This window comes from Ambystoma mexicanum, chromosome 4q, assembly GCF_040938575.1.
Source record: "Ambystoma mexicanum isolate Mex_15411 chromosome 4q, UKY_AmexF1_1, whole genome shotgun sequence".
In the NCBI taxonomy this organism is placed as follows: domain Eukaryota; kingdom Metazoa; phylum Chordata; class Amphibia; order Caudata; family Ambystomatidae; genus Ambystoma; species Ambystoma mexicanum.
In genome coordinates, this window is record NC_090928.1 from 918,608,814 (window position 1) to 918,628,156 (window position 19,343).

General features: G+C 42.8%; 1 protein-coding gene across 4 annotated transcripts in view; it reads right to left on the minus strand.

Moving 5' to 3' along the window:
- MTA3 (metastasis associated 1 family member 3) overlaps positions 1-19,343 on the minus strand; it is a 1,736,304-nt gene that overhangs the window by 281,884 nt on the left and 1,435,077 nt on the right. For all 4 annotated transcript variants that reach the window (XM_069608476.1, XM_069608475.1, XM_069608474.1 and 1 more), the window contains one exon: positions 13,488-13,519. In XM_069608476.1, the coding sequence (XP_069464577.1) occupies positions 13,488-13,519 (32 nt within the window). The remainder of the gene's footprint in view (positions 1-13,487; positions 13,520-19,343) is intronic.

A 19,343-nucleotide genomic window follows, 5' to 3' on the forward strand; every position in this document is an offset into this window, starting at 1 on the left:
TCCAAATATGTATTTTAAATATGTTGTGCTTTGGATGTGGTCATTGTAGCAAGGCCAGCTCATAGCATGCAACACGTGCCTATTGCCTTTGGAGAACCTTGAACACAGGAGTCTAGCAGGAGTTGTCATCTAGTTGCTATGCTGCTAATCTTAGAACCTGTGTTTCAAATCCCAGATATATGACTTGTCCAAAATTATGCAATTTTGCGCCTTTCACTTTAGCTCTGTGTGCCTCAGATTGTATAATGAATGTGTATTACTTATAATACTTATAACCAACGTTCCCACTTATTTTCTCTGGGTGTGGTAAACTTCATGTTTGTCTGCATTCCTTAGGCTGCATGCGGAAGAGTGATGTGAGACACTTTGCGAGGAATGAAACTTGAACGATTTTTGGGAGGATCGGGACAGTATCCTCAAGAATGCCTTAACTAAATACATTTCTTCTAACTATATTTGATAAAAGACAGGTTTTGTAAACAGATCAAACGGAATGCTAAAGAAATTATCAATTATTTCAAGTTCTTACACGGTAACCATTATTCCTTGCAGGCAAAGTATTTATTTAAAATAAATGATATTGCGTTGCCACTGACCCAGGGGGCTTAAGGGCGCTAAACATATACAACAAAGACAACAGGAGGCTTATACACTGGCAGAGCAGTATGTCAGATGCATCCGGAAGCTAGGAAATGCTGTTAGTTAAGTACAGCATTTTTGTGGCATAGGATAAATTATGCTCATCAGAAACATCATTCCAGATTAGAACTCATGTCACCTGCAGTGAGGAGAAATATCTTTCACAATAAATGCATTGTTTGGCAAAAAAAATTCAATTATAAATGTGGCAGGGTTGTATGTCCTGTAGTATTACCATTGTACTGAATTAAGCTCTTCTAAACCCTGAGCAGCAGTCACGCACATATGAATTGCTGTTAGGAAAGAACAGCTCAGTTGCAAGATTTTCTGGCAAAATCTTTGTTAAATAAAAATGTTACAAATATTTCGTTCTGGCTTGCAGGAAACAGAATCTAATACTCAGGATCTCAAACCCAAAGAGACACAGAATACGCAAAACAGACATGCAGGAAGAAAATCAGAAAGCGATCATCTTAAACACCAAGGGCCTCATTACGAGAGGGGCGGTAAGGGGTTAACGGCGCCAGTAAAGGTGCCGGTGCCGTTAGCCCCTTACAGCCCCATTACGAGGTCCCCTCGCAGGACCCGCTCTGGACGTCTGGTTTTACCAGACATCTTTAGTGGGTCCCGCGAGGGAGCCAGCATGCTAACAACGGGCCCGTCATTAAAGGGCCCGTTGTTAGCATGCTCCCCGTTCCCATTGAGCCCTATGGGGGCTCAAATGGGGATGGTCCGGGTCCGGGTTCCCTGAATGGGGAAATACAGGGCCCACCAAGGTCGGAATGGCCCGGTATTTCCCCATTCAGGGAACCCGGACCTGCACCCGAGTTTGGAGGCAGCCATGCCCCCTCTGAACCCGTAATGAGGCCCCAACTCTCTTCCAAGGGAACCAGAGGCAGGACATAAACAATCTCAAATCAAGACTATGACAACAAATAATTGGCTCGGCAGGACAACTGGATTACAAACTAGAAAAGAGTTATACAAAAATACAGGATTGCTTATTAATTTGGAAGAACAAGAAACTCAATGACCAAACTATGACACACTTCAGAGATGAGAAATGCCCACAGCATCCCTAGCGGCCTGGGATCTCCATATAAAACATTACCAACAATGAGTACTCAATGGGGGACCAGACTACAAACCAACTATCCATTACTCTGTTAACAACCTCTTTGAATATCAACTCACAGACGCTGAAAAATCTGTTTCTCTCCAAGGGTTTGACATTCTACTCCAACAATGAACTGGACAAAAGTAAGCTTTGTGGAGAAATTAAAGACTTCATACTACAGTTACATTTCAAAAAATATTTCCGTGGATAGAACAATGCACATAGGTCAATCACTGATTATGTCAAAATAAATTCTCACACTGTTCTCCCCTTTATGGACATAAACCAAAACTTGAAACTTACAATTGCCTGAGAAATGAATACAATCTTTCATACTCAACAAGCAATGGAAAACTAAACAGAAACTCACAAACCATAAGACAATAGCCATGTGAACACTCCAGACAAGCAAGGAGATCATAATAAAACCAGAGGACCAGAGTAGTAGCGATACGTTAATTAATATAGAGAAATACAAAGGAGAAGCATACAGACAATTCTTTGTAATGGGAATGTGTTGAGGGAGTGGTCAATTGCTGTTTGTCTGGGAAATACATGGGCAATACTTAGGATGCACACAAAACCACCAAAGGGGGTTTTAGGCATATCAGGAACGGTGTGTACACAAGGGTATCAAGGATGCAGTGTGTAAATAGTATATGGCGAATTACTGTCTATGAAGTACATGGGCAATAATTAGTAGGCACAAAGCACCAACTAAGGGGGTATCAAGGACAGCGGGTGTACAAGATATATGATATAAATAAACTTCATGTTATTGTCAATTTAGAGATGTGAGGAATATGGGGCAACCAAGGAATAGATGCGAGATGGAAAGTTTACCAGACCAACCAAGTGTTCATTCAATTCTGAACATGAATGAGTGGGGGGCAGAGAGGAGTTTGGTGTAGAATATCATAAAGGTAAGGAACAGGGGAATGTTGATTTTCAGTCCTGATTCCCTTTACCAGTTGGAAAGGCCAGCTGCATGAGGAGAAGGGCATGTGATGAATCCTAGAGTATTATCACTGCTTCCATGGGTAAAAGCCCCTTCCCATGAGGCCAGGGAGGTGAGGCTGCTACCCGATAGTCCCACCGGCAAGTGGTACTCATCGTGTGGATCTCATGGGGAGGGAGACCCTCCATGGGACCAGTGACAATCATCTTGGTAGAATGCAGTATTCAGCTCCTTCCCTTCAAGCCCCTCCTTACTCTCACCCCTCTCAGTATCCTCTGGTCCTCCACACATCTTTGTATCTTGTAGTGTTGAGGAAACCAGGTCACACAAAAGTACTGAGATGAAAATAAATTGCCACTGAACTTTGTGATGATCATCAGTTCAGTGCTGTGAAGGATTGAGTAATGAAGAATACCTATGGGAACCATCACCCGCAGGCTAGTTGCTGGAGGCTGCCTATTGGTTACTCGGATTACAAATTAGAAGACGGACAATGTCATTTGTCAAGACTGCCCCAGAGGAACCGATAGCGAAGTTTGAAATCAGAAGGCCGAGATACTGTGGGAGAAGCTGCCGACCAGGACACCAGTGGAAGAAAGCCACCGTCTCTGAGGTTGCTGCCAAAAACCGGCAGTGCATGGGAAAGCAAAGCAAGCAGAAGACTTGGGATGCCTGCTGGAGTGAAGCCACGTAGCCCATCTCGCAAAAGCTGGAGCAGGGACACGTCCCCAGCGGGAACAGAGAGAGAAGGATCGGAGGCTTGCCCCCAGAAAGTCAGAGAAGCCCAAGTAGGATGCCACGTAGCGGGAACCCGAAAACAAGGTTGCTGTGTGGGTCCACGAAAGGGGCTCGGGACCGAACAAGGGGAGCCTAAAAAGGGTCGGGGACCCAATAAGAAGTAAAGCTGATGATACATGGGTCGAGGACCCTAAGAGAAATATAAGGACACAAGCACATGCTGCATCAGTAGACACTTGGTAGGAGAGTAAACAAAGTATCCTGGAAAGTAAATACACATGGGTCTGGGACCCAAGTTAACCACAGACACAAAGTAAAGGGGTCTGGGACCCTGAGAAAACCAAGAAGGAGGACGATTGAAAGGAACTGTGCAAAATATTCTTTATGGAACTGGCGTGGGGGTATGCCAGGTCTGTTCAGTTGGATATTGAGTAAGGCTCGGGAAGAGAACACGCCAAAGAAACACACCAGGGTTTAGGACCCATATGAAGTTGGGCAAGGCCCACAAAAGCAAAGCACAAGCTTTAGGACCCACACAAGAGTGAAGGAACAAATAATCAATGGGCTGAAGCCCAAAGCAGGTCGAGGTCTGGGACCCACGTGAAAGAGCAAGAGAAACACAAGAAGCAGAAACAAGAGGTTGTGGACCTACTGACAAAGTAAGAGACACTTTATGAGTTTAATAGTCAAGTTTGGCAAGTTCCGAATTGAAAGAAGACACCCGGGGAAGAGACCCCCCCCCACACACAGTTTTGTAAGGAAGGTATGTTTTGTGCTAAAAGTGTTAACAGTTAAGTCTGACAGGAAAGTGAACCAGACTTACCACTATGTTTGAGAATTGAAGATATGAACAAGGGGAAGAGACTTCCCCAGCATTTTTGATACTTGAGAACTGTGTTTGAAGAGTCATTCGGTGTGCTCTCACTCTACGAACTGAACTTTAAAGATCTGCATCCAGAAAGAGAGAATCCACCTTCTGGGTCGAGAAGACACACAATTTTGCTTAGTTCGTTTGTTGTTAGGGACAGAAATAGGTTTGGACACAGGATGGTGGACTTATTACGTTACAAGACAACCTGACAAAGTCCTTAGTGTTTTGTCGAGGTAGGGCAACTCCTCATAGAATTAGGGTAGGATAGGTTTTTCCTTTTCTTTATTTTAAAATAAACGTCCTTGCCAACAAGCCTGCCACCACTGTGTCAGACTCGTACTTCTGGACCCTTACACATAATACCTGAAAAAAGAAGTTCACAGTTTTCTCTTTGATGCCTTGTGATCGCTGCATATTACCGGTGTGGGTTCAACTTCATTAGAACAATAGAAAGCGGTCCAGCAGGAAAGGGTTCAGGACTTGTCTTTGGGTATTCTTGGAGAGCATTACTACTACCAATTCTACATTAGGGTTACACCTCTTTCTACATTGCAGTAGAATGCCTTTGACACAGTTTCAGTTTCGATGGATGTTGGGAATGTCACTAGATAAGCTAGTTTTGGAGCTAGAGAAACACATGCCATATGTGTTCAGTTGGGAATTGCAAAAATGGCTCATGGGGAAGGTGTGAATATAGGAAGTATAATAAAGGTGGCATTCTTACAGATTCAAGATGTGTAAGACCTTTGATGGCACAATGCATAGGGGACAGAACAACAGGCTGAAGATGGGGAGGAAGGCAACACCCTCGATTGCTCTATATATCATTCAACCCCTCATCACCTGCTCAGACCCTATCCCACTCGACTAGTCTGGCCACGCTGTCATCCCACTATGAATCACCCACTCAACTATGGCCCAAAAAGGTCAAGCTAGACACCCACTCACTCAGATCATGGTCAACTAGATGGAAGCAAACTTTGCAGATATCCGCACAACAAGCAATTCCTCAGTCCTCCTAGCATCCTTTAACATTTCTACTATGAAACCGGTGGACACTCAAACCACCCAAAAAATCAGCAGTGCTAAGACCAAAACATACACCCCTTAGGTACAACCCGAGCTCACCTCCAACAAACGCTCAATCAGAGCCCTAAAGAAAAGGTGGCACGAAAACCGTAACCCTGAAGACTTTACTAACCTAAAATCTTTGTGCCAACTGTAGAATTCTGATTATTGAGGCAAAAGCTGCCTACTACTCCACTATCACTGCAGCAGCTTCTAACAGGAGCAACGCCTTCTTTGAAGTAGTAAAGCATTGTATCAAACCCTCACCTGACAATGAAAATCATGATTTTTATTGAAAAACAGACCGAATCCGAGGGCTCAACGAAACAACTGCCCACAGCATTAGCATGCCCTGCACCCCAGCATGCTGACAGCCCCTCTCAACCAAATTCTTTCCTCTCTCTTCCCCGGACCTCCTAAAAAGGATTGCCTCCCTCAAACCTACTTCATACTCTTACAACAGAATCCCGGCCTCCATTATAAAACAAATGATGGGCCTGGTGCTCAACATGGTCCTAAATCATTAAAGGTCACAGAATGGTCATTATTGGACACCCTCAAGACTGGTTTCCTACGACAACATTTGAAAAAACCAACTCTGGACCCAGATGTCCTAGCCAACTACTGGCCTATTACGAACTTCCCGTTCATTGGCAAAATCGTGGAAAAAGTAGTTACCTCAGAACTACACGCCAGAATCGAATAACTTCACCTTCTAAATGCCTATCAGTCATGGTTCTGCCCCAAGTGTAGCATTGAGACAGTCATCATTCAGGTGGCGGATGATGCCCACTAAATCATGGATAAGTGCAACGCATGCCTCCTCATGCTCTTTGACCATTTGGCTGCATTCAACACCGTAGACCACTGCATCTTCCTCTCCCTCCTTGCCGGCAGGATGGGATTCTCTGGCACTGCCCTTAATTAGTTTACCTACTACCTCTCGGGCAGACACCAGCATGTCCAGATTAATACATCACATTCTGACTCCCAGTCTCCTGCAAAGTCCCTGAAGACTCCATCCTCTCACCAATCTTTTTAAAAGTTTACATGGAGCCTCTAGACACACTCCCCAAAGATCCCGATATAGCCATCCACCAATACGTGGACACTACTCAGTTGTACCTGAGAGTAACATGCCCACATGCCATCAGTTGTCTCTGCAATTACCTAGCCATCATCCAGTCCTCTATGTCAACTGCCTACTTCAAACTTAACCCATCCAAAACTGAATTAGTCCTCATCGGTCCCCCTGCTAAACAACAACTTGTCCAACAATGGCTCAATGATATGCATCTAGAAGGATTTGATCCACAACTCTAGGATTCTGCAAAATCCTTAGGCTTCACTATTGACAGCAGCCTGCCCTTCCAGAAACCCATCGCCAAGAATGCCCCAACGGCCTGGCCCCAAAGCTCCACCTTTCAAAAGAAATCAGACCCTTCATCCCTCTGCAGGACTTCATGATTGTTGTGCAGGCCTTTGTGGTCTCACACATCGATGGGGGTAAATGTCCTCCTAATGAGGCCCCCAGAGGCTCACTTAGCTCCGCTAAAAGCAGTCCACCACACTGCAGCAAGTCTTATTATGGGTGCACAGAAATTTAACTGAATCATCCTGTCCTATGCAAACTACATTGGCTTCTTCTCCACGCCAGGATATTGTTCAAGACTGCAAGTAGCATCTACAAAGCATTCACAAGTAGCACAACAGCATACCTGGCAGAAAAGCTCCACATATCTGGTGGCACATGAACAAGCATGAATCAAAACCCATCCTCAAAGAGAGGACATGCTAACAACCCTTCTCTTGTCACACACCCTCCCCCCCACAGGAACTCAGTCCCTGTATCAGCGTGGAATGTCCCCACAATTTTCCAAGTGTGGCATTGATCTGGCTGAGGTTTTGACTTGCCTCTGGCCTTGTCACCTTTGGGCTCTCTGGCCTTGGCTCAGGGTCTCTAGGGTCTGATCTGTTCTTTTGTTCAGGTCTATTCTCATCTCTGGTGTCTGGTTGGGTCTAAAGAAGTCTATGGGTCATGGCAGGCCTCTCTGACATGATTAGGTCTGTGGAATCTGGTTTGGTAGCTGGGGCCTACTCTGGTATCCAGGGCATTCTCTGTATCTAGGGTCTGCTTTGATATCTAGAGTCTGCTTTAGTATCCAGTGTCTGGTTCTGTTATCCAGGGTACGGTCTTAGGCATGGTCTTGTTTGATTGCGCTGGTGTGACCTCTGGTTGGATCTCTTGAGTTTAGTCTGGTCCCGGTGGGTCTGGTCTCTGGAATCTGTATTTGCCTGTCTGTCTCACCGTCCGTCCGTCCGTCCGTCCATCATCCATCCATCCATCCATCCATCCATCCATCCATCCATCCATCTTATTTACCTATCCATCTATGCTATTCTGGAGCCTGGTCTAGTCTGCTCTGTGAAGGTTGGATCTTTGGTTTCCAAAGCGTTGGGCTGGTATCTGATCTATTCTGGGGCTCTGGTGCATGGTCAGATCACTGTGGGTCTCATCTCTGGTGTTTGTATCCATGCATGAGTCTGTCCATTTATCCATCTATCTTATCTATCGATCGATCGAATGATCTTCGCTATCTTATCAATCACTGAATGGTCGCTCCAGACCTAATGCTTTATTCTCTCCTTCACCTTTACATGCTAGCAGTAGCTGAGGCAGGTAAAGGATGGTCATTTTTGAAATAATGTCACCTATGTTTGTGTTGTCTCTGCACGTCTTTTTTGTGCTAACAGAGAGCTACAGATGATCTTACTCCAAACCTACAGTACATGTCCAAATATATAGAAATATTTTTGGAATTTCAAAAGTGAATCTCTCTCATTTTATGGGGTGGGAGTTATTGGGTCGATAAACAATAATTTCTTTTACATGAAAGAATTCATGAAACCATACCATATGTGGCATGAGGGTTGTTCAAATCTGGGGAGATCCGCTGCTTGCCACATTTGTTACATGTAAGACGTCATACGTTACAGAGAAAATAATGTTCTCATCTTCCTATGTAAGTGTCATGTAACTGACGAAAGTGTCAATTCAGTACACTAGAATATACATAAATATATATGTATGTATATTTATATGTACTAAAAAACAGTTAGGATTACTATCAAACTAATAAGTAAAGTCTACAAAGTTTGGAAGTACAACAAATGTTTTCACATAATAAACATAAAAGTAACATTAATAGTAAATATACAATAAAATAAAAACGACATTAAAAGCAACATTGTTGGAACCGAAATGTACCTGCTATATTTGGATTGGTGTTAATATATGTATGCGTTCAGGAGTTAAGTGTTTTGTATTTTGGTTGTATATTGCTGTTGTATGTGTGCTGGTTGGTCTTTGGACTATGATTGTTACTTGCCATTTGGAAAGTGTAGAAAGATGATATCAAGACTAAATGGAGTTGTGAGGTAATGATTTTAATATCGTGGGTGTATGCAGCATTTCATTTTGTGGTGTGCGCTATATAAGCAATCATAAATATGTGTTGAGCTAATGTAATTTAAGTTGTGATTGGAGGTGTATGTTTTGACATCATTTAATTTAAGTAGGGAATGCAGGTGAATGTTCCAAGGTCATTTCATATAAGATGTACAAACTTGAAGCAAACCATTCTGAGATATCAATATTCCCCATTTTAAGCAACTAAAAAAAGGCACCTTTTTCTCATAACGTTTGAGTAAATGCATAGAATTTCATTGTTTTTGGCATGCTCGATTAAATTGGCCACATCATGTTTCTTCACAATCAACAATCATGTAATCCAATATTATGATATATAAGAAATCATTGAGTCAATGAAATTAGAAGCATTAATGCTGGACTTGCCTTTTTGCCAAACTTCTCCTTTTGACTTTACCAATACGAGGGCAGATCGGTTTAAATATCATTTCAATATCATTTCAATTTGAAACTCGAAAAGTGTTTGCAACTAAACAGAGTATAGTATCCCCATAACACATAAAAATTCAGAACCTAGTCCCCTGATGATTAATGAGGCACTAGCCTTAGTAACTTTATGTTCCCTAGCACATGGACCAGCATCGAGCCAACCAACAATAGGCCCCAACAAAAAAGAAGGTTTATGTGCTTAACAGTGTTGAAACCAATTGAATCGGAGGTTATATTGTAAAAGCTAAATCAAGATTGTGTGCAGGTTTTGTGGAGAGCTATCAGCATCAGTCAATTGGCAATTTACTGATCTTAGAAGCAGGTTGATGAGCCATGATAATGGTACCCATGTGCAAAGGTCAGCAGTGAACCGGTTACAGAATGAGTCAGACATCCTTATTAAGACAGATAAGGAAGAGCTACCACAGTGATGAATGTTGAACAATATTTAGGGGACATTAATAGACAATTAACAGATCAGACATGTTACGAAAAGTCAGGAGTGACATGGTTCTGATAAGAAATAAACATAATGTGCTGTTATATAGTTGGCAAAAATGTTGATAAATTAAATTCTTTAAATGCAGTGCACAGACTATCCCTACTATCTATTTTTTGATGAAGGCACAAAAAAGCTTATCAGATCCACTGAGTGGGCCTAGACTAGCATCCATCCGTGACATTGTAAAATAAATGTATTAAGATGATTTACTAAAGCATCATCTGTATTAGCCTACTTGTTCGAAAAACATATGACCTTTTACAAATTTAATTAAATATATATATGAGGTGGGGTAAGGGAATAGGGTGTGGGAGTTTGCAGGGGGTCCCCCCCCCGCATTTTTGACAAAAAAACGACCAATATAAATTCGGCTAAATGTGAAAAGGACACATTTTTTAAACCAAGTACACCCAAACTGCCTCATCTTGAGCAATTACAGTCATATGTTAAAGATATTAGTAATTTGATGTGTAAATTGTAAAGGATACAGTGGCAGAAATGTTATATATTGGTTGTTATATGCAGCATATAAAAATGCTACTTAAAATATATTATTTCGAAAAAAATATCTTTCTGTTCAACGACAAGCTGTAATGACAAAAATGGGGCACAATCATGCCTTCTTGCATTGCACCAATTTATGACAATCCTTTCATGGGTTGCTGGGAGGAAGCTAAGGCCTGGTCTTCTGAAAATGGGTATTGTTGTGACAGGGCATATTTATGGCTTACTTATATCAATGATATCCTCTTAGTATGGTAAGGAACAGAAGAAGAATTGAACAGATATGTACACATACTAAATCTGAATAATTTCAAAATGCATATTGCCACCTCAATTGAGAATCAATTTACTCTAGACAATATCAGAAGAAGAATTCTATTGCAAATGGTATCGTAAACCGACAAATTGATCAAAATCATTCCCAATGGCAACATTTTGCGAGGGAAAAAAAGTGTAGTAGAGTATCCGAATTTTTCAAGAAATCTAAATGTATTGCTAAACAATTTAGATGAGGTTAGACAAGTTATTAGATCGCACATGTTGGATTCATATGCTAGCAAGAGTTTGACACAGAGAGCAGATTTGCTTTATCACTCACTGAAGCGACAAAGCACATATTTGCATGTTAGTTAAATATGTCATAGCTCTGATTATGGGAAAATAATCTCTGAGACTTGTTCAAAATCTCCAAGTTTTAAACATTTTTGATCACCTATTTACTTCACCCCAAAATCTGGGAATAGAGGCTGTTTCAAGTTGAAGAAAGTTTTCTTCATGTTTTTGACTTGGAATGCCTGTGCAACGGGTGAAAATACAAAATCCTTTCAATATAGAACCATGAAAAGAGCCTGGCATATTAATAAACATGTAACCTGCACTACTGCATATGTTGTATATGCCTTATGTCCTTGTTCCAAACTTTACATATACTCTACTGTGTGTATGCTACAAACATTGTAGAGCAATTAAAAATGGGGATCAAAGATACCCCTTGGCAACACATTTGGAGTGCATGATTCTGACTCGCTAAAACTCATGTCAATTATTTTTTTTAAAGCAGAATAATATTTTATAATTTTTGAGTCAATTGCGAAGCTGTTTTCATTGCATTGGTGTGCCGGATCTCTGATCTGTGGAAAGAAATGTTGGAAAGATTGAACATTGGTTTAGACAGAACTCTTTATTGGTCAGAGGCACTGGCTCGAGAAAGAATTCTTCTAAAAAAGAGGTGAAAGCTGCAAATGGACTGATAGACTTTGAAAAAAATACATGTATGTGCTTATATTTATATTGAAGTAACATTTATGTCTGTTTATCTGTTATGGCAGGACGAAAACCTGCCCATCAAAAATGGCCCTCAGTGAATGAGTCAAAACATCTCTCATAGACCTGTCTGAAAAATGAGTTATGCATCTGTTATTAACTGTACCATGTACTCTTAGTACTGATTTGCTTGGTATAATGTGTGTATGCTGTTATGAACCCGCTCACTATGACGTAGTTTCCTAGATCGTATGTTTTAGATAAGTGCTCTCTAAATTCAATTAATAAATACATATATTGATATAGAAATGTACGTTAGCAGAGCCGGCCTGTGGTTACACCATATAGTACTGATGTCTCCATTGTGCTCTCACCTTATTTACAAGTAAATGCATGCTTGCATTTTAAATGCAGATCTAAGAGGCATGATTAGTGTTAGGAAACAGATAGCAGAAATTGCAGATCTTAAGCCAGGTTGTCTATTTCATGCAGGACACCTAAGCATGACCACTGATCGCGCATGGCTAGTAGGGATGGAGATTTTTAAGGCAAACCTACAATTATTGTTGGAATGTGCTGCCTCTCATGTAAATAGAGGGAGCGACCATCATGAATTATTTCAGGGTCTTCTCTAAATGATATGGTTGATGCGGTTGCCTCATCTCCAGTCCAGGTTTTAATGTCACTTCTCTCTTTTTGTACAACAGAATTTACAAGATGGCATATCAATTTCCTTCAATTGGCAGAGGTCTTATCTACCAAAAATGATTCCCAGCTTTCTACGAAGTGATGGCAAACAATGAGGCACTGATATGATCATTTTGATAACTGGCGTATTGCAGCTTTTAGCATGAATCACAGAAATCGGAATGGATCAGGTAATTTAATTAGTCTACAAGTAATTATCATGGAAGTGCCAATACAGAGGTTTTTCCATACTCTTGAAATTTGCAGGTTCATCAGACTCCGAGATAATGGGATCAACATCACTCAATCAAGGTGCCTCTCTGGGAGTTACACTCGCTCATAACAAGATGTATATGCTCTTAAGAGTCAGATAAAACAATCTTACAAAAGATCACTGCAAATCTTTCTATCGAAAGTGAGGCCTCCTCATGCAAATAAATGAATGCTGCGCAGTCTTGCATTTGGAAAGAGTGCTGGCAAGATCAGTGACATCATCTAGGTCATCACCCAAATCTTTGGATTGCTGTGCAAGTCGGCAGTAAATTATGTGTGGACGCAAGACTATACAATGCGTGCATCTGACAGAATCGCACTTACCACTGACCCGTCTGTGTCCTAGAAACAGATATGGAGCTGCACGTGGTCTTTACACAACTAGTATAGCTATGTTTATTGGTATACATACAATTATTTACTAACCTCAGATTATTGGTTTGTAGATGGGGAAATAACGAGGAAGCCGAAGGACAAAGAAATCCTTAGATAGGGTACCTGTCAAGTTATCATAATCACAAAAATGTAAAACTTTACCCATACATTGCTTTCATATTGGTATAGCAAATGGAGGTGTCTGGGCAAAAATATTATCTTGTTGAATTTCCATCAACATTAATTGGTTAGGTCACATCGGCCTTCACTATGAATGCACATAAAGCTCAACAACACGATACCTATACAAAATGGCAACAACCTTTTCATGCTGCATTTGGAAATCAAATGAAGTGTTTCTCAAGATAGATACAAGATAGATACAGCATATTGTTCACATAGGAGGGTGGTAGACTGATAGCCCTCAAGCCTTCTGCGGAGATATCTGATGATGGAAAGGCTTGAGCAATGAATCAAGCATACCAATAGTCGGATTTCTACTGTCACTAGTCAATGCAATAATGACAATACATTTGCATTTAAGACAGTTCGACAAAAATCATGAAACCTTACCATTATTGTTCCTTGTGGATAACTTGAGCGCTCTGGAAAAAAGAAATAATACTTCTTTGTTTACTATTTAAAATGAAGTTTGACACAAAATACGGCATCTGTGAATGTAATGACCTTACAACGTAGTTTACTGCTTCTGCAGTACATTAGAATGAGAAACATCATTAGAATAACATCACAACTTGACTTTTTGCTAAAGAAGAAATGACTTACCTTTTGGTATTGTTCTTTCTGATGGATGTTCCTCCCACAGCGTCCTCATTGTTGATATTTTATCTACAGAGCCAGCTGACTTCAGACATTTCTTTGCAACCAGGACGTGGCAGCACATCTTTGCTTGTAGCCATTTATGGGCCCCCCACCTGACACGATGTGGGAGGCACTATATATGGAGCTGCAGCTCCTCATAACTTCAGTACTGTATACCCATAGCAGTACATACATTTGGATGACGCAGGAGAGCAAGAAGACACCACCTCAGCAAGAAAACTCTGGGGGACTAAGCAAAGCGAGTGCCCTGTAGAGATTGGGAATCCAGGCAGTAGTGTTGGCAAACATGGAGTGAAGCCCAAGTATCCACTTGACATGTGCCCAAGCCTGGGACACCACTCTACATAGTAGAGGTGGCAGCCAGGCCTCAGGTTGAATGAGCACTGAGACCCACAGGTAAATCCTTTTAAGCCTGAGCACAGCATTCTGAGATACAGAGGATAACCCACCTTGATAGGATCTGTTTAGCAACAGCCATACCAGCAAGAGAAGCAACAGAACCCACGAAGAAGTTGTCATCTTTCATGACTTTCCTCAACTGAGAGACGTAGTAGCAGAAGGCCCAACCAGTGAAATCGCTCTGCCATTTTAGAAGGATGGGGAAAAAACACAGGAAGATGGATCTTCTGAGAGAGATGAGAGTTCTTAACAACCTTAGGAAAGAAGGACAGTCTCACTCTCAAGTCACCTTCTCCTTGGAAAAACACCAAAGTGGTTGTGGTAAATCACCCAGTAATTCTTTTCACTACTCCACCAAATTTCGAGTTTCATTACCAAAACTATTTTTGATGGCTGCTTCTGTGTGGTGGATTTGACCACACTCTGTAATTACCAGACCCCATAGACTTCGATGTGACTCCAAAACGGGGAATAACAGAAAGGTCCACATCATTTGTAATCAATTACACTACCGGGCCACCCAGTAATGGTAAATTCAGTATTTGGTAAATACAGTAATTTCCCTGTGTGGTAAATGTAAATGATTTTGAAGGAATTACCTGCTTAATATCTCCAACAGGTAATCAGGCTCCAAGTAGGGAGGTTTAAAATATAGTGCCTGGTGCTCACTCACCCATCCCGTGGAAGTGATGGCAACTAGGAAAATGAAACTAAGGAGGAGCAACCTTAATGAGCATGAATGCATGGGCTGAAAGGGTGCTCCCATAAAGAAAGTGAGCATTCATTTCAGGTCGCATGCAGCAATAACAAACTGGCATAGGAAGGCTACTTGTACAAACCCTGAACAAACGGCATAAAGGTGGGGATTAAAGAGCCTTGCCCAGAGGTCCTTTCAAAAACTGACATGGAGGCCAGGTATCCCTTCACAATTCCAATCTACAGGCCTGTCCGGGATAAGAGGAGCAGAACATCATGAACAGGGGGGTAAGACAAATGGAAGGGTCAAGACCCATCACCTATGCCAAGAATGTACACAACATGCAGGCATACATGGATGTGGTGGCTTGGCCCTAAGCCGAAAAGAGTACATTCAGGACCCATTCCGAACACTTGCCGTACTGGCTGAGCAGTTTAACTCTTGCCATGGCATGCCAGGGATGACAGATGCATATCCAGAAGCTCTGGTTATGACGGCCTCATGGCCCTGTACAGAGTGATCAGAATTAACATGGTTCTGACCAGCTGCAGGTTCCTGAGAAGTATCAGAAGGACAGGGATTGGCAGGAATGCAGAGAGATCATCACATTTCTAGTTTACCCATCTGTTCCAGGCTTACTCTAGGAGATGGGCTGCAGTCAGAGATAAATCTTTCCCTAGAACCACTGTCTCATTGCTTCACTGAATAGCGTCTATGGACCCACAATACTCTGCTTGTTGAGGTAGTGCATGACCACTGTATTGTCATTCAAGACCAGTACAGTTTTGCCTTTCAGTGGGGAGGAAAGCAATCAGGGTCAGCCCGATCGCCCACAGCTCCAGCAAATTGATGTGTCATGTGAAGGCATCATGAAGTAAGACACCAACAACAGATTCAGATCCACCTTTCTAAGTAAATGTTTTATTTTACTTAATGTCAGGATGGAGTAAGGCCTAACTTGCCATATGCTAAGGAGGGATTTCCCTACCTAATGTAAACTAAGGCTAGTATGTGTCAGTAAGTTCAACTTGAAAGTCTGTGTCCAAAACCTATACCTGCCCTCACAACTAAATATATAGTTTTCAAAATAAAGTTTTGAGATTCTTCTGAGCTTCTTTCAGCTCCTGGATTATTTTCAGCTTCCCCAAGTTCAGAACCTTTCGCAAAAGGCCTCAGGGTTCCCTTGTCCAAGAATTCAAAACAGTTCACAAAGTCTTGGGGTTCCCTTCCCCAAGAAGTAAGCTCTTCCAGCGTTAAAACTACAATCAGTTCAAATCTCCTGGATTTCAAAACTGTTCCAGTATAACTCCTTAATCATCCAGGCTTTTCAGTAGTTCACGTTGGTTGCTCTTTTTCTGTATTTATCATTCGCTTCAGCAACTGTTATAAAATACAAGCTTCTTTACATTTGCTTTCCTTGGCTCTCAAGCACTTTTCCTAGACTCGGTCCACCCATTACAGGTCATGCAACTGATTACCCATGGCACTTTGTTATGCATCTGTATTCCTCAGGTTTTTGGCAACACAGGTTTTCTCTCTGTGTCCCTGTGTCATTGGCCAATACTTATTTCAGATTATCCTTGGCAGTCTCTTGGCTTTGCCACAAAGTGTATCTCTCAAAACTCACTCTGTGGTGGTCACTCTTTTCCACCATCATGCTTTCACTTTATTCATAAGTGCTCATCACTTGCTTTGGTCTTGTACTGTATTCAAATATGCCCATCATGTCTTTCAGTTAGTTTGGTATTCAATGATGCTTGTTGCACTCTCAAAAGTACTTATAATACTTTGCAGCTTGTTCGGCATTCAAGCCCACACAATTTGGTCTTCCATAGCAATTGTAATAGTTTTCAGTTCGTTCGGCATTGGGATATGCCTGTTTCCAGCTCCTGGAGTGCCCCGGTATGAGTGTACCCTTCTTTACACTCACTGGTATGCTGCCGCTCCTCCGGGTGTCTCGATTTGGCTTCCCAGCTTCTTTTCACTCTGCCTGTTCGTTGCGGCAGCCGCAACGAGCAGCGATCGCCGTCCTTGAATCTTGCTGCGTGTAGCTCCGCTCTTCCTCAGCGGAAGCTACGAGCGGCCTGTGGCAATCAGGAGGCTTTGGTGCCCCACATCTCCTGTTGTGGACACCGGGCAAGGAGGACAGCAGGCTTCTCGACCCTCTCACGGGCAGCTTTGGCCCGGCGTCTTTTTTGCACTCCTGCTCAGCATGGCTTCCCTCAAACCAGTTCCTCTGCAGCCCACTCGACTTCTACAAGCCGTGTCCTTTGCTCACCTGGGACTTGTTAAATGGTTGCAGGTTCAAGTCCTTCATTTCACTTTCCTGACCATGGTTAAGCCTATTAGCTGGACATGCCTGGCTATTACAATGGAACTCCTCCAGGGCCCTCTTCCTCGTCTCGGTACCAAAGTGGTGTGGATGAATGGAAGTGTGCATAACTCACAGTTGTTTCTTCCTGGTTTTGGTATTGATCTGATATGTCTCTGTATGAACAAGAGGAGACTGATGTGTGTTTATCCTGCCCAAATGAAGAGGTGCCCTCCTAGTTGATCTCTTCCTCGTCCCAGTAGAACAATGGCATTTCTGAGGCTCACTTTGAAAGGAAGAAAAGGGGAAGGATTGACAGTTACCTACAAAGGCTGTTGGGACCGAAGGTTCATTGTGAAAAGGGAATGGGAGATACCATGTCTCACCCAAGGACGTCCTCTCCCCAAGTCTCCTACACCCAGGTGATCTTCCCTCAAATATCCACCTGCAGGTCAGGATATAAGAGCAATGGTCTTTCCCTGGCCACCTGAGGAGAGTATGCCGGGGGAAAGTAAGTGAGAATGCCCTCGGGTTCCTCACAGTCAACATGATTTTGCTGGAGACCAGAGTCCACTCACCCTAAGGTTTAACAGGTTAGCATCTCAGCCCTTCAGGGACAAGTCTGTTACCACTGTTCTTTGTGGTAAAGGTTGCTGAAGCAACAACCCTTTCAGTAAATTGTCTCACAGATACCATCATACAAGCTCTCGAGGCACATTGTGTGAGACCTGTAAAACGTCAGACATGCTGGCATGGAAATGAGACCACTGACACCGAAGTAGCCACTGACCCCATGCACAACCAGCCCTCCACCAGCATCTTCATGCAGGAGGCCATGCGAGGCTCAGTAGGTACAGGATGGAGGAAGGTTGGAATCAGCTTCTGGGTCTAGAAGATATGAATCATCTGAAAGATGTTTGCCATTCAATACTCACAAGGGAAAGCCCTGCCGAAATGAGTGTACAAGACCACTCTGAAGAATCCGGGGAACTTAGATGGCAAAACTTGTGACTTCTCTGAGTTTAGGGAGAAGCCCAAACTGTAAAACAGGCTGCATGTATGGAATTGGTGTTTGGATACGATATCCAGTGTACAGGCTCAGATGAACCAACCATCCATTTAGAGGAAGGCATTTATGCTTTCGCTCCTGAGGTAAGCCCCCATCATCAGAAAGAGTTTAGTGAAAGCCCTGACTGTCAATGACAAGCCGAACAGCAGTACCTTGAACTGGTAGTGGGATGTCGCAACTAAAAATCTCAGATACTTCCTTTGTTTGGGATGGGTTGGCATATCGAAGTAGGCATCCTGGAGATCCAGCAATAACAACCAGCCTTTCGGTTTGAAGGCCTGAAAGATCTGGGCTAAGGTGACCATGATATGATATAAGTCATTTATAAAGCGCCTGTACACAAGTGTTTCTAGGCAAAAAAAGGAAGGGAGGACAGAGGAGGACAAAACAACGATCGTACTAGGCCTTGTGTCATTCAGATCACGCAAGTGTGGGGATGGAGGGGAAGAAGTGAAAGGGGGGAGTGCAGGTAGCTCATAAGTGCTGCCGGTAAGTGGCTCATAAGTGCAGAGAATCGGGGACTGCAGGGTTGCAGATACAGACCCATAAGTGCAAGGGAGGCCCAGAGGCAGTACAAGGGCAACTGGACATGTAGGAGCTTGGACCCAAAGTTCAGTGGGTGGCCAGATGACCAGTGTGCAGAGCAGTCAGGGACATCAGCAAGGGAGAGAAAAAGCATAAGTGAAAAGGAAGGTCTTGAGTTGCTTCCGGAACTGGAGGTGGTCCTGCTCAAGTTTGAGAGTGGCAGGGAGGCTGTTCTAGAAGGAGGCCCCAGCAGAGGCAAGAGATCTACCCCCCACTCTCTGTCAGGAGAAGCGTCTGACCCTCAGAGTCGGAGGTGGATGAGCTTGGGGCTCGAGACAGAAGATGCTTAGGAAGAGAAAGCTGAAGGTAGTGTGGTCCCTTGCCCCAGAAAGCATTGTGGATGATGCAAAGGTTCTTGAACGTGATCCTTGCAGCCACAGGGAGCCAGTGGAGAGATTTCAGTGCTGGAAAGATACGATCCATGGGCTTCAGTCCAAGGACAAGTCTTGCAGTCCTGTTCTGGATAAGCTGGAAAGGGCAGAGAGTAAAGGCAGGTAGATTTAGAAAGATGCTGTTACAGTAGTC